Source organism: Colletotrichum scovillei (genome assembly GCF_011075155.1).
Source record: "Colletotrichum scovillei strain TJNH1 chromosome Unknown Contig00006, whole genome shotgun sequence".
NCBI lineage: Eukaryota > Fungi > Ascomycota > Sordariomycetes > Glomerellales > Glomerellaceae > Colletotrichum > Colletotrichum scovillei.
This window is the reverse complement of record NW_023336264.1, coordinates 5,135,576-5,151,561: the sequence shown is the minus strand read 5'-3', so window position 1 is coordinate 5,151,561 and position 15,986 is coordinate 5,135,576. Positions and strand designations below refer to the sequence as shown.

Below are 15,986 nucleotides of genomic sequence, written 5' to 3'. Positions count from 1 at the left end.
AGCATCTGGGCCAAGTCCCCCACCGATAATGCCGCCTTCATGGACGAGTACTTCCGCAACTCGCTCGTCAAGGACTCTGACGAGATGAAGCGCATCTGCGCCGCCGTCAAGGAGGCCGGTGTGTTTGTCGTCCTCGGCTACAGCGAGAGGTTCAAGAACACCTTGTACATTGCCCAGGTAAGACACTTGTCTCTTTTCTCTTCCCTCTCTTTCACTGTCTCGTGAGTATTGTTTTCTCACACATCAAAACAGTCCTTCATCGATGAGAACGGCGTCATCGTGCACCACCGCCGCAAGATCAAGCCGACCCACGTCGAGCGCGCCTACTGGGGCGACGGCCAAGGCGAGTCCCTGCAGACCGTCGCGCCTAGCACGCTCCACCCCTCGGTTAAGATCGGTGGCCTCAACTGCTGGGAGCACACGCAGACGCTCCTCCGCTACTACGAGTACGAGCAGGACGTCGACCTGCACGTCTCCAGCTGGCCCGTCCTCTGGCCTCACCCGACCGACAAGGACGGCGTCAGGCAGGCCGACTGGCCTCACCACATCACGGACGAGATGAGCATGCGCTTCTCGCAGGTGGTGGCGCTCGAGGGCGCATGCTTCGTCATGGTCTGCACGCAGGTCGTCAGCGAGGAGTCCAAGAAGCGGTGCCGGATCGACGAGTTTGGGTACGCGACAAACTCTGTCGGCGCGGGCGGCGGCTTCAGCATGATTTACTCGCCCTTTGGCGAGGAGCTGGTGAAGCGCCCGCCGCCTGGGGAGGAGTGCATCTTGTATGCTGATGTCGACCTCGCGGAGAAGGCCAAGGCGAAGCAGAACCTCGATATTGTCGGACACTACTGCCGTCCTGACCAGCTGAGTCTGCGGGTGAACAAATACCCTGCGCGTCCCGTTCACTACGCGGCCGACCCTTGAGAGGAGGATATGAGGATGAATCAATAATGAGATCAGAGGCTGTTTCTAGTTAGTAGTAGTGATGGATGATTGAGAATTCCCAGGAAGCGATAAATCCGTCGGCGAGTATGTCGGTTGAGTGTGTCTTTTGTTGTCAAACAGAGAGTAGAGGAAGTTGAGCGGCATATAATTAGTTGTGATTTCGCTTAGTTAGTAATTATCTTCATTCTCTCTCTCGAAATAATTCCCCTCCTACTACCTCAGCTCAGAGTCTCAGCTGAAGCCCCCCGTCCCCCTCCATTCCCCTTTGTGTTTTAGAGTTTGGTCTAGTAGAAGCAGACGGGTGGATTGGGCGGAGCTTTTTCGATAACTGAGCGTGCGTTGATTGGGGAAGTGCGGGGTTTTCCCTCTCCCTTTTTTCTTTTCTTTTCATAACTGAAGCGCGTCGTTGGCTCCCCTCCCCTCCTCCATGATCCATCCCATCGGTAGTTGAATAATATTGAAACTGCGGTCTCTACCACATCGTCGGGACCTGTCAGAAACACACATCCACACTGACTTGCTGGATGGAAAATGCCTCTTCTGTCAACCGAGTAAAATCTAGCCGACTGGGCCCATATTTGCGGTTATTTGCTTTCCTTGCTCTCATACACACAGTACTCCCCCCCTCAGAACATGCCCGCGTGTACAGACTATACGGGCTTTTGATACACACCTGAGCCATGTCGACCTCTCTTCCCCAACGGCAGCCCGAAGGCAAAAAGAGACAGCGGGTCTCCATCGCCTGCCTCGCGTGCCGGCAGAGACGCATGCGAGTAAGTCGTTTCCCCGTTCATAACCTACCTCCCAACACTTCCCTTTCGCCATTCTTCCTTGTAGTGACACAAGAAACCCCGCCAGTGCGATGGACAGCAGCCCATCTGTGGCTCTTGTACGAGGAGAGGCACCGAGTGTGAGTTCCAGCATGCGGACAATAAACGCCGGTAAGTCGTGAACCAGGAGCCTTCCCCTCTCTCTCCCTCCCTCGCCCTTCCCCTCTCCCCTTTTCAAAGGTTCCAAGCTCCAAGCTCCAAGCTCCAAGCTCCAACCCCCCCCCCCCCCCTTCTCCGGTCTCCCCGCGAGTCCCACAAAGATGTGGATCTCATCACGACCGGTTCGTGCTTGCTGCCGCTGACAGCCACGGCCGTATGTCACCGTCCCCAGACCACCCAGCAAGAAATACGTAGAATCCCTGCAAGCCCGGATCAGACATCTAGAAGCCCAAGTCGTCGCCCTAGGCTCCCAGCCGGCCTCCGGCGACCTCGCCGCCGAGACCACCGAAGACCACGACCCGCAAGACGACAGCGCCGGCGACGACAACGATGACGGAGGCGGTCCCCTCTCGGACCTCACCGGCCTTGTCGGCCGCCTCAACGTGACCGAGGACGGCCAGCTGCACTACTTCGGCTCCCAGTCCTCCTACAACCTCGTCCACGAACAACCGCGCGACTCAGCCACGGACCCGCGTGAGCCCTCCCTCAAGATGCAGCGTCAGGGACTCCTCGCGGCCGCGCAGCTGGGTAAGATGGTCACCGTCCCAGACGAACTGCAAGCCCACCTCCTCGAGCTCTACTGGCGCTGGCAGAACCCGTGGAACTACGTCATCCACAAGAGCGCCTTTTTGCGGAGCTACCGCGGCGAGGATGACGGGACGTATTGTTCGCCGTTGTTGTTGTGTTCCATCTTTGCTATTGCGGCGCGGTATTCTGATCGTCCTGAGCTGCGGTCCGTGCCGGATGATCCTAGTACCGCTGGGGATGCGTTTGGTGAGCACGCCAAGATTCTGCTCCTGTATGAGAGTGAGGCGCCGACGATTACGACGGTGCAGGCTGCCTGTCTTCTCGCGCTGAGGATCATGTCGGATGGCAAGGAGGCTTTGGGGTGGCTATACTCTGGTATGTTATGCTGTTCCATTTTGAGATTTGTGAAGTTGACCTGCTAATGAATGTCAGGAAACGCAACGAGAATGGCACATAACCTTGGGCTCCATCTTGATTGTTCCAAATGGGCCACTGCCGGTCTGCTCACCGAAGAAGAGGCCGAGGCGCGGAAAGTGACGTGGTGGGGATGTTATGTCGTCGATAAGTGAGCAGTCTCCTTTTGTTTCCACTTCTTCCTATTCTTACTTGCGATGTTCATCACATCTCACATGAGACTGTGACAGAGCAGCTAGCTGACATATCCCAAGGCTCTTTTCAACTGGGCTGGGCCGGCCAAGTAGCACGCCAAAATCCACCATCTCTTGCCCAAAACCTAGCATCGATAGCAACGAAGAGTATACTCCATGGCTACCGACGTCAAACAGGCTGGGCTCCGAAAAGTCTCTCGGGGTCCATTCACACATCTCATCAACAGCTTGCCATGTATCAGAGACGTTTACCATTGCTTGCGAATCAATGGACATAATGTATGTCGGCGCCAGCCTCACACCTGATCTGCTTTGCGAACTCTTCTCACGCATTGTCTCTTTCAGATATGCCGCCAACAGCAAACTCTCGACACGAGAAATTGAGGACGTCGTCAGCAAAACTGACGTGCAGTTGCGGACACACTACAGAGAGCTGCCGAGCTACCTTCGCTTGCCGGCCTCGCCCAAGGTCCCAATGCTTCCTCACGTTTGTCTTTTCCAGTACGTTCTTTTCTGATAGCATTTCGATATCCCCCCACTTTCTAAAGAAGTAAGTAAGCATGTCAATGGGCCACGACTGACCAATCATTCTACTGCAGCATTCAATATCATGCACACTTAATCCTCTTACATAGACCGCTCGTTCATAAGCGAAAGAGACGTTCGGTCAGCGTGAATACGCCAACCGATGACGGTAGCATCGATGGAGATGGATACGACAACCAGCACATGGCAACATGCCGTCACTCGGCGGCTGAGATTTCGAGGTTGCTGCGCATCTATAAGCAGCAATACACGCTGGTAAGTGCTTTCTCCCCTCTCGTATTCGGATTTGCCCCTGGCCGATGGTTGGTTCCCATCTCACACTCTGAACAGCGGCGTATCCCCATTGCTGCAGTCCACCTGTGCTTCTCGGCCGTGGTAATCCACCTAATTGATGCCCGGCCATCGAATCCCAACCGGCAGCAGGCGATACGGCACTTACAGACGTGCGTTGATGCTCTGCGAGATTTGCGGACAGCGTGGTGCGCGTGGAGCGACAGGGCCTTGCGAGCGGCGCGGCTCTTGGCGAGAGAGTGGTACCAGTGTGAAGATGTCTCACTGTTGCAGCATTGGGGTGGACTTAGCGGGGTCGAGGGCAGCATTTCTGGACCAACGGCAAACGCAGCAGCAGCAGCAGCCGCCGCCGCCGCTACGGGAGTTAATACCGTCGGTATCCCGAACACAAATGACCAACAGCAACAAAACCAGCACCAGCCGTATCAACAAGGTGGGACTGCGGACGCGGACAGAATGATGGGTCAAGGACAGACAACGGATGGCGACGTTCAGGGTGATCCTCTGGCTTTTCTTTTTGACGTGGCCACGCCTGACCAGTACACGGATAGTCTGGTGAAGGAATGGCTGGCGGAGAGTGGTTACGATGTTTTGAATACGGTCGTCGAGTGAAGTCGATGAGTAATCTTAGCGGGCGTCTTTGGTGTGTTCGAATGTCTCGGTATATCTCGCCCTTTGTGTGGAGAGCCTTGGAGGGAGATGGATGCTTTTGCTTTCTCTAGCTTGTCAGTGTGTATCAGCGTTTTGCCTATCGCTAAGAAGACGAATACTTAGCAGTGACTACGGTAGGTATACTCGATCAAGCATGTCGCGTCAAGGGGTCAATACGGCATTTCCAAGTCGCAGCAACGCCGAGTCCAGCTGAATGACTCGTGTTATATGGGCTAGTCCAAGCCGTCTGACGCAAGAGAGGGGTCTCAGGTTCAGCGCCGGCGGCAGATGCCGATGTATGTACGTCTGGGTTGAGGTGTAATGCAAAACGGCGGTTGAATTGTGCAACATTATGCTCAAGATCGCTGACTGGTGGTTCCCCTTTGAGTCTAGCAGCACAGCTTAGCTCGGAGGGTACGGAGCGTCGTCCGCAAACTCTGGGGCCCTTGGTGCCCCTTGGTGTCCTTTGGTGTCCCTTGGATGGTGGTCAATGGCATGGTTCAACCCGCACGGGACAGCCGCTGACGGGTTTGATGCCCGATTTGATGCAGAGTGACGGTAAAGTCTGTCGGGGTGCGTTGGCCCTTTTTGCTGGTCTGATTGCTCCGTCTCATTTCTTCCCCCTCCTTTTGTGGTTTTTTTTTTGTCTCTGGTCTCCGTATCCGTCAGACTGTGCTGCTGTTTGTGGCCGAGTTTTTTTTCGTCTGGACCCTTTTTTGGTGATGGTGTTTTTGGCACTTTCCATCGTGTTTTCCCTTCCCAACTGCCATTGTTCCTACCTCCGCCGTAGGTATCAGGTCCTACCAAATCGGTTTCGCTTTCCCCATCTCAGATCGACCTTTCCTTCTCCCTTTTTCACTTTCCCATGCTGCCATCGGTGGAGGGGTGTACCCAGAACCCACTCAATATCAGGAGCGTGCTCCGAACCCCTCCCATTGGCTGGCATCACCCGTACAGCCAATGGGAGCACCTCCTCACATGGACCCACGTGATGGATATCTGACCTGGGCCCACCGATCGAGATTCGAGACCTTTCACTGTCCAGTCACCAGTGTGTTCCTTCCTCTTCCCGAAATCCCAACTGAGCAAGCATCCGGGTGGGATAATTGAGAGAGAAGGAGCGGAAGCCGCACTCGCACTGCACCTGCATACAGTTTGCGATTTACCCTCGGTCGTTCCTGCTTACTCTGTTTCTTTTCTCTTGCATTTCATTTCGTATTCCTTCTATCCGAGTCTACCGGTATTTTACCCTCCAAGGAAAAGGCGAGTCTGACAAATCTGGCAACCCGCGCAGACTTGCATTGCAGTCCCTCTCACCGGGGGAAGGAGAGAGAGAAAGTGAAGAGAAAACGCAACAAGGGGAAAGAGCTGGTCCATGCGTTTTGGGGGTTGAGGTGAAATTCCTCAGCAAACTGCCGTTGGAACATCAAAAAGTGCCACGGCCAACCGTCTCATCCGGAACAGACCAATAAATCATCCCGGGAAAAGAAACGAACAAAACAAGCAGCGGAAAAACACAAAAGAGAAAAAAGGGAGGGAGGACAAGGCAACTTGCGGTCAAGCTTGAATCTCATGTCGCTCCCCGCAAAGCGTCGTCGCGTCATTCTACCCGCACCGGGTGCCCAACCCTCCGGATCGTTCCCATCAACTTCATCATCACTGGTAGCAACGCCGTCTAACCAGCCCTCCGCCTCGGGACGCGGATCGACCGGAGGAATCGGAAGTAGCGAGGAACCGTTGTTAGGGAACGACACAAGTCGCGATCTTCAGTCCAGAAGTCAGAGCATCGACTCATCCTCAGCCGATGCCAAGAAGCCTAGGACCGCTTCTAAACGACAGGTTATTGCAGTTGCTTGCGATAACTGCCGCCGGAGAAAGGCAAAGGTGAGTCAAAAAACCACTGACGCAAACTTTTCTCTCTCCCTTCACATGAGAGAAAGAGAGGGGGGTTGGCAACCATGATCCGAGACTGAGAGATTCCACAGTGCGACGGCCATCGCCCAAAATGCCAACACTGCTCCAAAAGGGGCGTCGAGTGCCATTATGAGGCCAACCAGGGCGAGACCGTGAGTCTTGCGCTCAAGCGCAAGGCAAACGATCTCGAAAGCGAAAATGTCCAGTACAGGGAGCTTTTTCGCATGGTCTGCACCAAATCTGAGGACGAGGCAAAGGAGATTTTTCGCCGCATACGCCTGTCTGGTGACCCCCTCAGAGTCCTCGAGTCCATCCGCCAGGCAGAGATTCTGCTCCCCTCTCTCCCCGTCAATGACCGCGTGAGCGATTCGCGCCTAGCAAAGCTCAACGAAAGGGCAATGGAAAACAGCCTCCTCCGCGTGCCGGCAAAACCCTGGACCACAGTTGCAGACGATGGTATTGTCTCCGAGTTGATTACCGACTTTTTCAGTTGGGACAATGCCAGTTGCTTTCCCGCCGTCGAGCAGAACTTGTTTCTCGAGGACATGAGGTCTGGAAATATTAAGCGCGCCAAGTGGTGTTCTCCAATCTTGGTCAACGCAATGTGTGCAGTTCGTGCTGTAAGTCCTCCCTCTCTTGCATCTTTCTTACCACTGCCTACAATCTCAATAGAGCATATCGTGACTAACACTTCTCTGTAAGCCATTTGTCGCAACCGTCAAAGAATTTCATACCTACACAGGTCAAGATCTGGCGAGGTCATTCCGGGAAGAGGTTATGCAGCTGGTGGAAAAGAGCCATGGCCGGGCGTCAATCCCTACAATCCTTGCCCTTGTCCTCGTGGACTGGTCAGCGAGTATTGCAGGTGACGAGGCCAGCGCCAAAATGTACCGCTTCATGGCCTGGGAAAGGTACAAACGCTTCAAACCGGAGCGACGCTTCGCCCAGCTCAACAAAGACGATCCAAATGATGCGATTGAAATGCTCGTCATCTCGAAAGCTGTGTGGGCCATATTCTTGATGGAGAGGTACCTAATCCCTTCCCATAACGAAACAACCCAACTGTCAGAATCCCCAATATCAAACTAACACTTTGCCTCGATAGCCGCGTATCGTATTTCTACAACTCAACCGCAGATATCCCACCCCCGTCAATACCTAGGTTATTCGACAACTGTGGACGCGACGCACTCGAGCCTCTGGGCAACGTAGACGTTCTCGGCCGACCCTATCTAGAATCTACAAACCTGATACCAATCGTCCCTGGAATTGCAACGGTTGTATCCGATCTCGCCAGGCTTCAGTATGATGTCATGTCGTACCTCACGTCTGGCAGTACCATCAAGGGAAGCATCGAAGATTTGAGACGCAAGAAGCACTGGTACTGCAGATTGCAGGAGTTCAGGGAAGCGTTACCCAAACGCTTTCAAATAGAATACAACTTCACTCCTGCAACTTGCTTCTTAAGGCAAGTTTAGGAATTCCGATCGTCATCGGCGAGATAATCAAACGAGAAATCATGCTAACATCAATCAGGATGCATGAGAACGAGCTAGCCTATGCTGTCCTACAGTCACTCAGCCCATCAACCATCTTCGACACTCCCTTCACCCCACACTTAACAACCGTGAAGTCCCTCTGCCTCCAGCACTGCATCTCCGACACAACCCTCGCAGAGTCATACCTACAACGCTACTGTACGCACTCGTACATCACCCGCGTCATGTTTGTGGCGATGCAACACCTCATGCCCTATCTCAACGAAGGACACGCTGCCACAAATGACCTCTTCACCCGCCTCTGCATGATGGGCGGTATCTCGGCGCGCGTCGTCCGAATGTCAATGTACCTCCTTCAAGCGGTGCAGGCCATGGCCTGGGCAATGAAGCAGGACATCCCGGCCACCGCGAGGCCTTACCTCGATCCCTGGGTGAGGCTGGCAATCCAGGAGAGCGAGACAAAGGCACCGAGCTACGCTGTTCCGGACCGCGATGAGATCAAGGCCCTTCTGGCCGACGATGACCAGAGCGATGGGGGATCTGGCGAGAGCGGCGCTGAACTGTGGGCATTGGTGGAGAAGTGGGCTCTCAGCACCGGAAAGGGTCTCTCATGATATGTTCATACAGTTAATAGGGAGCCTGGCGTTTTGGAATGGTCTGCATGGCATGTGGTACAAGCGTGTTTGGTCATGACGGGGAGCGAAGGATCTTTTTGAGCATTTGCCGTGACTGTGGCGGTCATTAGCGGAACAGAGATTTGGGCTGCGCGAGCTGCCAATGTTGCTGCCAGATCATGACCAAAGGCTGATGCAACATCGTGACAGTGAACATTCGAAGCCATCGAGGCTAACTCTACGCTCCGAGGCTGGGCAAGTGCCCGCAGGCACCAAAGGATCAAGAAGATTTACCTTACCTCCATGGGACCATAATCGACTTCTTTGAGTGGCCCGGTTGTTCCAAAGCCTTGGCTATCGAGAGTGCATCGAATTGCGCACCAATCAGAGCCAGCGATTCATCCCGCAAATTGTTAACGATGTCTTAAGCATATGACTGGGGGTAAGAGATTGATGTCACCTTCCCACTTCGTAGCGGCAACCCCCTCCAGCTTCTCCAGATGAAGCAGATGTGGACATTTGAGTTAAGCTTGATAGATCCCGCCGGAGTCCCGTCCGTGCTTGCAGGACCGTTCGGTGGCTGTTCCGGATCCCTTGCGTTCGTCTCTCTACATCGAGTATGCGAGTATGTCATGAAGAGCCTATTCCGCAAAGTTGCAGCACCTCGTATTCTTCAACTTCCACGAAAGCTCTAGCTTAGCTGCCTTTACCTGTTCTGGGCCTGTCTGCTTTACTCCAAGTTGCTGGCCATACACTGTTCCATCCACCCGTCCCCTCCTTCTCCTTCACACGGGCTTTCTCGAGGCCACCAAACGCTTGCGAGTCCGGAGACATGCCTTCCGTCGGTGATCGATGTGCACCTGGCTTGAACGGGGCTTTCGGTATATACATGTCATGATACGAGGAACGAAAAGGAATGCACCTCCAGTGTCACATCCCGTCGAGTCTCCGCACATGCGCAACGACGACACTTCTTTCTACCCTTGCAATTGATCGGTGTATTTCAATCAGGCGAGTTACGTCTCGAAGTAGGTACTAAAACGTTGGAATATCCCAAGCCATATAACCTGGCATCCAACGCTGGTCCGTCTCTCCCCCACGTTGCTTGACGGAACTTACTGCAGTTGCGGCTTCTCTACAGACTTCGCTCAGGCTATCATCAAGATGCCTTCTCTAGCCTCCGTCGTCGTCACTCTCCTCCAAGGCCTATGCGTTGCGGTCCAGGCCCAAACAACAATCACTTCCACTGGAAACCCCATCATCGCTGATGGAACCTACTACACAGCAGACCCAGCCCCCTTGGTCGTGAACAACACAGTCTATATCCTCACTGGCCGAGACACCGCCCCGGCAAGCCAAAATGCCTTCATCATGAACGAGTGGGAGATGCTCAGCAGCACTGATCCGCGCCCCTCCGGAGCCCAGTGGCAGCTACGCACCAATATTGCCCGGCCGGAATCTGTCTTCAAGTGGGCTGCGTCCGGGACTGCCTACGCCTCTCAAATCGTGCAGGGCCCGGACAAGAGATTCTACCTCTACGCCCCCGTCACGCAGGCCTCAACTTCGAATTCTGATCGGTTCGCTATCGGGGTTGCTGTCTCGGCCAACCCCTGGGGTCCATTCACAGATGCTCACCCCAGTGGGCCTATCGTCTCGCAGTCCGTCCCATCGCCAGGGAACACCATTCAGAATATCGATCCAACAGTCCTCCTTGACGATACCGGGAGGGTCTATCTCTACTGGGGCACATTCGGTCAGCTCCGTGGCATCGAACTCGCGACAGATATGGTCACGACCATCGGACAAGCCACAGCAGTCAACAGCCTGACGGGCTTTTTCGAGGCACCGTGGCTTCTTAAGCGCAAGGGAACGTACTACATGCTCTACGCCGCCAACAACGCCGGCCCAGATTCGCCATGCACCCCGACATCCTACCATGCCTGCATCGCCTACGGAACCGCTTCCTCGCCCCTGGGCCCGTGGACATTCAGGGGCGTGATGCTGGACATCGTCTCCTCGACCACATCACACCCGGGTGCCTTTGAGTTGAACGGCCAGTGGTACCTAGTCTACCACACCCGAGACGCCACAGGAGGCGGCCACTTCCGCCGCAGCGTGGCACTAGACTCCATGACCTGGGACGACAACCAGTCACCCCCGCGTATCAACAAAGTCATCCAGACCCGTCGCGCTCAGCCCGCCGCGCCAGCAACTCGCAACATCGCGACCAAAGCCACAGCAACCTCCGTAAACCGCACCCCGATCCAGTACTGGATCAAATCCATAAACGACGCATGGATCCCCGGGAACCCCCTCCCGCCGGACTACTGGTGCTCCTACGACGGCGCCGCATCCCCGCAGACTAACACGCTCATTTTGACGTGGCCTTCGGCCGTGACGCTGAACGGGGCGAGAATGGTGCTGTTCGCTGACCAGCCTGCTGGGTCGAATATCGGGGTGCCGCCTCCTGCGAGCTGGCGGATCGAGTACTTGAATGGGAGTGGTGCGTGGGTCGCGGTCACGGCGACGTCTGCGTATCCTACTGCTGTTACGGATAACCCTGCGATTGTCAACTTTAACCAGGTTTCGACGAAGAGTATTCGTGCGGTTTTGGTGGCTTCTGGTGGGAATGGACAGTATGGTGGTGTTGGTGTCAAGGAGTTTGAGGCTCTTGCTCCTACTGCGCAGTAGACATTCAGAGAGCACGCGAATGGGGGTCGCATGCAAAACAATGAAGTTTCCACTCCTTATTCAACATTACACATTCTTCCGTCATTGAAGTAAGGTGTCCCAAATAAACTTGCATATAAGTATCCCGTTTCAATATTCACGGCATGTCCCTTTACACATAGCCCCGACTCTCGTCCAAGAACCCCTCCATCAAAGCTTTGCCCGAATCTCAGGCTCCCCCAAAACCTCATGCTTGAACCGATACACAATATCACTAAACCTCCCCTCCGGAAAAACATAAAGCCACGTCATGGTCTCCCCTTTGCCGCAAAACACGCCGTGCTCCGCGTCCCCAGGAATCCATACCAGCTGGTCCTTGGACACGGCGTGCCGAACGCCGTTGATCTCGACTTGCCCGCTACCGGAGAGCACGTAGTAGATCTCGGCCTGCTTGTGGCGGTGCAGCGCCAGGCTGCCGTTGGGCGGGCAGGTCGCCACGCCGGAGCTGAGGGAGTCGGTTACTGTGCCCGGGGCGGAGACGAGGGTGTGCCATGTTGCGTTGCCGCGGGACTGTTCGGGGAAGGATTCTGGGGGATTTGTTGTGGAGGATTTGAGGTCTACTATGAGGGGTGATTCTAGGGTTTTTGTTGCCATGTTTTTTTGTGTTTCCTTTTCTTGTCTCGGCACGAAATCTTGGGACGGTGGTCGTCTACAAAGCGCGCAGTTCCTATCGTGATTTTGGTGATGAAGAATTATATTCATGTGGAGGTCTTATACCATTCGTCATCTATCCCTCCTATTCCGACTCCGGTGAACTAAGAACAAGACGCCGTCTTATCCAGTTTTTTAAGTAACGATGGTGTCCGTTGTTCGTACTATAAGTCAAACCCCCCACTTCCCGGCACCCCCCTGTTTCTGGCACCCACAAAAACGCGAAAATCCACCACAACGCAATGCCCACCCCCAACCTCCTTTTATCACAACATTTTCAATTCGAGTCCAAATGGGCTCATTTTTTGCACATACCTTCTTCTATATCTAATGCCTCAATATACCGAAGATCAGCTTCGTCAGGCTCTCGAGGACATCTCAAACGGCAAGAGTCAAAAGAGAGCCTCATTGGAGTATGGGATACCACGATCAACCCTCCAACTACGTCTCCAAGGTGGTCAGACTAGGAAAGTGGCTTTTGCTGACTGGCAGAGGCTGTCTCCTGACCAGGAGAGTAAGCTGGCACAATGGGTTCGCATTCAGGCTTCGCTGGGCCTCGCACCAACGCACCAACAGGTGAAGGAATTCGCAGAGCGAGTTCTGGCTGCTGCTGGGGATACCAAACCATTAGGAAAAGGCTGGATCTATGCCTTCGTGAGAAGGAACCCTATCATTAAGGTTCAGAGAAGTCGTTCCATCGATTCTAGACGCGTTAATGGGGCATCTACTGAGGTCATTAGGAACTGGTTTAAGTTCCTTGCTATCCCTGAGATCAAGGACATCAAACCAGCCAACAGATATAATATGGATGAGACTGGCATCCTCGAGGTCAGGGAGCTAATGGGTTAGTGCTGGGCATGGCTGAGACGACGTCTGTTCGCAAGAAACAACCTGGGTCGAGGGCATGGGTCTCTATCATTGAGTGTATCTCAGCCTTGGGTAGGGCACTTCGTCCTCTTATCATTTTCAAGGGAAGACGGTCCAACAACAGTGGTTTCCATTACATCTGGTTCCATACGATGGGTGGGAGTTTACAGCAACAGATAATGGCTGGACTACAGACTTAACTGCCATTGAATGGTTAGAAAGGTGTTTATCCCACAGACTATGCCCGAGGCTGAGGGCGAGGCTCGACTGTTTTGTGGATGGGCATGGGAGTCATACGACGACAGACTTCATGTGGAATTGCTATATAACAATATCCATTTACTGTTCTTACCACCACACTCCTCTGTCCTCCAGCCACTTGACCAGTCTGTCTTCAGCCCTGTTAAGTCAGCCTATCGGAAGGAGCTCGGTTACTTGTCTCAATGGAACGACTCTACCATTATAGGTAAAAGGAACTTCCTGGACTGTTACCAGAAGGCTCGACTTGCTGGTCTATCAGTCTCGAACATCAGAAGTGGTTGGAAGTGGACTGGTCTACACCTGTAGCGATGGTTAAGCCCCTGATGAACCCTATGGTATTACCTGAGCCTTCTGCTAAGCCCACCACACCCAAACCAACCAGTCGGGGCAAAAAGCGATGCCATAATGGTCAACAAACTACCCCTGTTGAGCCATGGGATTCTGCTTCCTCTGCAGTGGTCTGGTCGACACCCAGGAAGCTGGCAGAGCTCAGCGGTCAACTGCACTTCACCCAACTCGACAATGATACCAGCACTCAACGGCTGCTGTTCAGGAAGGTGAAAAAAGGCTTCACAGAGCAGGCCTGGCAACTGGCAGCTGCCCAGCAGCAGCTGGCTCACCTGAGGGCTCAAGTTACCAACGCTGCAGTTAGGAAGAGGAAGACTGTTCAGATCGATCCCAACACGAAGTTTGCGAACATCAGGGATATCCATCGGGCTCAAATCGAAGCGGGTGAAAAGGAGGTTATTACGGCTGAATCCAGCGACTCTGAATGCCCTAGTGAGGCTGGCAGTTGTATTGTAGTGGGTGTGGTTGAGGATCAATAGTTAATAGTAATGAGGAGGTTGGGTTGTGATCCCATCGTTTTTGTGGGTGCCAGAAACAGGGGGGTGCCAGGAAGTGGGGGGTTTGACTTATTGGTCGGCGATGTGGAGACCCACACCACCAGTCCGGCAAGAAATGCCTTGTTGGGCATGTCGAGCCTCGGGGTCTCAACTCTTTGTCCGGATAAGATAACTACAACCAACGACTTCCGTTGCACCGAGTTCTTCATCCATCGGCACTGATATGATGGTCACTCCATGTATGTTGCTAGCAGACCATGCGAAGTAACATAAAAGAAGGACTGCTGATGGGACGCTTGCTAGGAACTCCTATGACTAGGCTTTCTATCAAAGGTATACTAATAATAGATGAGGGCGTAGCTAAAAGCCTTCTGTATCAGTAATGCCATTTACACTAAATGAATCTCACTCTATCATCACCAAGGCTTCTGATAGAAATAACCTGACTTTAGGCCCATGAATTGATGACACCAGACGGTCAGTGCATCATCCGAATAGTTTCGCAGCATTGCCCCTCCTCACAGCTTCGACCTTGCTGGTGTCGTTGAAAGCCTCCTCAACGTCTTGATCAAACTTGATCCTCCCAGCCTCAGCCATGGCCCAAGGTGTGAAAGGCGTATCCGTTCCCCACAACAGCTTCTCATAGCTCACCCACCGGAGCAGAGAAGGAATCGCCCAGGTAACCGGCCAAGGTCCAGCAAGATCAAAGTAAAAGTTTTTCGCTAGTGTAGCTTTCATGAATGACTCCGTGAGATTGACGTCCGGCGTGCTATAACTGACGATCCTATCGAGAGTTGGAACGAGACCGCCGCCGGCATGAGGCATAATCCACTTGATGCGAGGGAACCGCGTCGGGATCTTGGAGTAGAATAAGTCTGCAAATGTGCGAGCCGTGTCGAATGGGAAGTCGATGGTCGGCGCTCGTCCTTGCCGGCCTGCCACCGGCCTGTTCAGGGAAAGCCATTCCGGCGGTGTGATACCGGGGTCTTCTCCGTCGATTGAGAATCTCAAATGGTTATGCTCAGTGCAAGGCGCGGTAGGGTGCTCGAAGATTGTGGCGTTCACCTCGTTCAGTGCCTTGTAGACTGGGTCGAGATCCGGGTCGCCGAGGTACATCCCGTAAAAGTTGGACATAAGCACGATGCCGTCAGGTTTCGGGTCGAGTTGGGTGAAGCAGTTTTTGATTTCTTCCACGGACGCGCTCACATCTGGGAGGGGAAGGGATGCAAAAAAGCCAAACTTTTCGGGATACTTGGCTTTTACGTCTGAAGCATACTCGTTGACCTGTCGTGCGAGTTTGATGGCTTTCTCTGTCGCGGGTTTTGATGGTACGGAAAGGTATACCCCCGGGCTGGAGATGGACAAGTATGATTTCTCAATGTTTTGCGCTTCCATGAAGTTAAGATGTGCCTCGGGCGTCCATTCCTATCACCCCGTATGAGCATATCGCAGAGCTTTTCCGGGTGCACATAAGGATTGATACTGACGGGGATCCCGGGCATGCCATCGGGCCCAGGTAAATGCCCAGCGTCTCTGAGCGCTTGCGCGTAAAAGTCTGGGACGTAGTGCGCATGCACATCTATCTTTGGTTTCGAGGATACCATTTGAGTGCCTCCGAGTGTGAAACTCAGCAATTGGCTGATGATGATGAAGTAGAAAAGTGACATGCTAGCTATGAGTTGAACTTAACGTTTCCGCCTTGGGCGAAGTTGGTAAGTACCACCAATGCGAGATCAAAGCACATCAGTAAGCTTGATTGAACTCTTCGGCTTAGGCACTTATGCGAGCTGCAGTGATCATTAAATACATGTGAAGGACGCCAATGCACCAGCACATGTCTCCTGATCCGAAGCCTTTCCACGCCGTTTCCTGCGCTGCGTCACAATGGCCAGGTTAGGTTGCTTTTGTCTCGCAGCAGCGCGCATAGCGGCATATACGAGACGCCACGCTTACAACTATCCAGCAGTCATTCGCGCAAGTTCATCACTTACATGCAGCCGTATCGATCCTCAATTACAATGCCGGGGAGATAGGACGGGCAAGGACGGGTTCC

The 15,986-nt window shown here is 53.6% G+C and overlaps 7 protein-coding genes across 7 annotated transcripts; 5 read left to right on the top strand and 2 right to left on the bottom strand.

Annotated features, from left to right (window-relative positions):
- Positions 1–84: 84 nt before the first annotated feature.
- HER10_EVM0000119 (aliphatic nitrilase) lies at positions 85–918 on the top strand (the record flags this gene model as incomplete). Its single annotated transcript, XM_035469914.1, has 2 exons — positions 85–177; positions 298–918. The coding sequence occupies 2 exons, from the start codon at positions 85–87 to the stop codon at positions 916–918; spliced, it is 714 nt and encodes a 237-aa protein (XP_035332000.1).
- A 460-nt stretch (positions 919–1,378) lies between these two features.
- Positions 1,379–4,815, top strand: HER10_EVM0000674 (fungal specific transcription factor). Its single transcript, XM_035470445.1, has 8 exons — positions 1,379–1,712; positions 1,798–1,880; positions 2,101–2,831; positions 2,889–3,021; positions 3,125–3,343; positions 3,410–3,565; positions 3,664–3,865; positions 3,941–4,815. Exons 1-8 carry the CDS (start codon positions 1,620–1,622, stop codon positions 4,511–4,513), a joined length of 2,190 nt encoding a protein of 729 aa, XP_035332069.1. The 5' UTR covers positions 1,379–1,619; the 3' UTR covers positions 4,514–4,815.
- Positions 4,816–5,209: 394 nt separating this feature from the next.
- HER10_EVM0006351 (uncharacterized protein) lies at positions 5,210–8,737 on the top strand. Its single transcript, XM_035475938.1, has 5 exons — positions 5,210–6,436; positions 6,538–7,086; positions 7,169–7,494; positions 7,572–7,934; positions 8,003–8,737. The coding sequence occupies exons 1-5, from the start codon at positions 6,125–6,127 to the stop codon at positions 8,577–8,579; spliced, it is 2,127 nt and encodes a 708-aa protein (XP_035332752.1). The 5' UTR covers positions 5,210–6,124; the 3' UTR covers positions 8,580–8,737.
- Positions 8,738–9,743: 1,006 nt separating this feature from the next.
- HER10_EVM0011662 (glycosyl hydrolase family 43 protein) lies at positions 9,744–11,270 on the top strand (the record flags this gene model as incomplete). Its single annotated transcript, XM_035481086.1, has 3 exons — positions 9,744–10,040; positions 10,134–11,090; positions 11,163–11,270. 3 exons carry the CDS (start codon positions 9,744–9,746, stop codon positions 11,268–11,270), a joined length of 1,362 nt encoding a protein of 453 aa, XP_035333410.1.
- A 189-nt stretch (positions 11,271–11,459) lies between these two features.
- HER10_EVM0000459 (uncharacterized protein) lies at positions 11,460–11,903 on the bottom strand (the record flags this gene model as incomplete). Its single annotated transcript, XM_035470242.1, has 1 exon — positions 11,460–11,903. One exon carries the CDS (start codon positions 11,901–11,903, stop codon positions 11,460–11,462), a length of 444 nt encoding a protein of 147 aa, XP_035332040.1.
- A 1,493-nt stretch (positions 11,904–13,396) lies between these two features.
- Positions 13,397–13,915, top strand: HER10_EVM0000549 (transposase; the record flags this gene model as incomplete). The annotated part of the gene is made up of 1 exon (XM_035470325.1): positions 13,397–13,915. One exon carries the CDS (start codon positions 13,397–13,399, stop codon positions 13,913–13,915), a length of 519 nt encoding a protein of 172 aa, XP_035332051.1.
- A 75-nt stretch (positions 13,916–13,990) lies between these two features.
- HER10_EVM0001864 (FAD dependent oxidoreductase) lies at positions 13,991–15,690 on the bottom strand. The gene is made up of 2 exons (XM_035471599.1): positions 15,421–15,690; positions 13,991–15,358 (listed from the first exon to the last, which is right to left on the bottom strand). Exons 1-2 carry the CDS (start codon positions 15,598–15,600, stop codon positions 14,420–14,422), a joined length of 1,119 nt encoding a protein of 372 aa, XP_035332215.1. The 5' UTR covers positions 15,601–15,690; the 3' UTR covers positions 13,991–14,419.
- Positions 15,691–15,986: the final 296 nt, after the last annotated feature.

Bases quoted from the DNA above. Each gene is read 5' to 3' on its own strand.
- HER10_EVM0000674 (XM_035470445.1), top strand. From the start codon at position 1,620: ATGTCGACCTCTCTTCCCCAACGGCAGCCCGAAGGCAAAAAGAGACAG. The intron at 1,881-2,100 runs GTAAGTCGTGAA...CACCGTCCCCAG, and splicing joins CATGCGGACAATAAACGCCG to ACCACCCAGCAAGAAATACG. The intron at 2,832-2,888 runs GTATGTTATGCT...AATGAATGTCAG, and splicing joins TTTGGGGTGGCTATACTCTG to GAAACGCAACGAGAATGGCA.
- HER10_EVM0006351 (XM_035475938.1), top strand. From the start codon at position 6,125: ATGTCGCTCCCCGCAAAGCGTCGTCGCGTCATTCTACCCGCACCGGGT. The intron at 6,437-6,537 runs GTGAGTCAAAAA...GAGATTCCACAG, and splicing joins GCCGCCGGAGAAAGGCAAAG to TGCGACGGCCATCGCCCAAA. The intron at 7,087-7,168 runs GTAAGTCCTCCC...CTTCTCTGTAAG, and splicing joins CAATGTGTGCAGTTCGTGCT to CCATTTGTCGCAACCGTCAA.
- HER10_EVM0001864 (XM_035471599.1), bottom strand. From the start codon at position 15,600: ATGTCACTTTTCTACTTCATCATCATCAGCCAATTGCTGAGTTTCACA. The intron at 15,359-15,420 runs GTCAGTATCAAT...ACGGGGTGATAG, and splicing joins ATGGCATGCCCGGGATCCCC to GAATGGACGCCCGAGGCACA.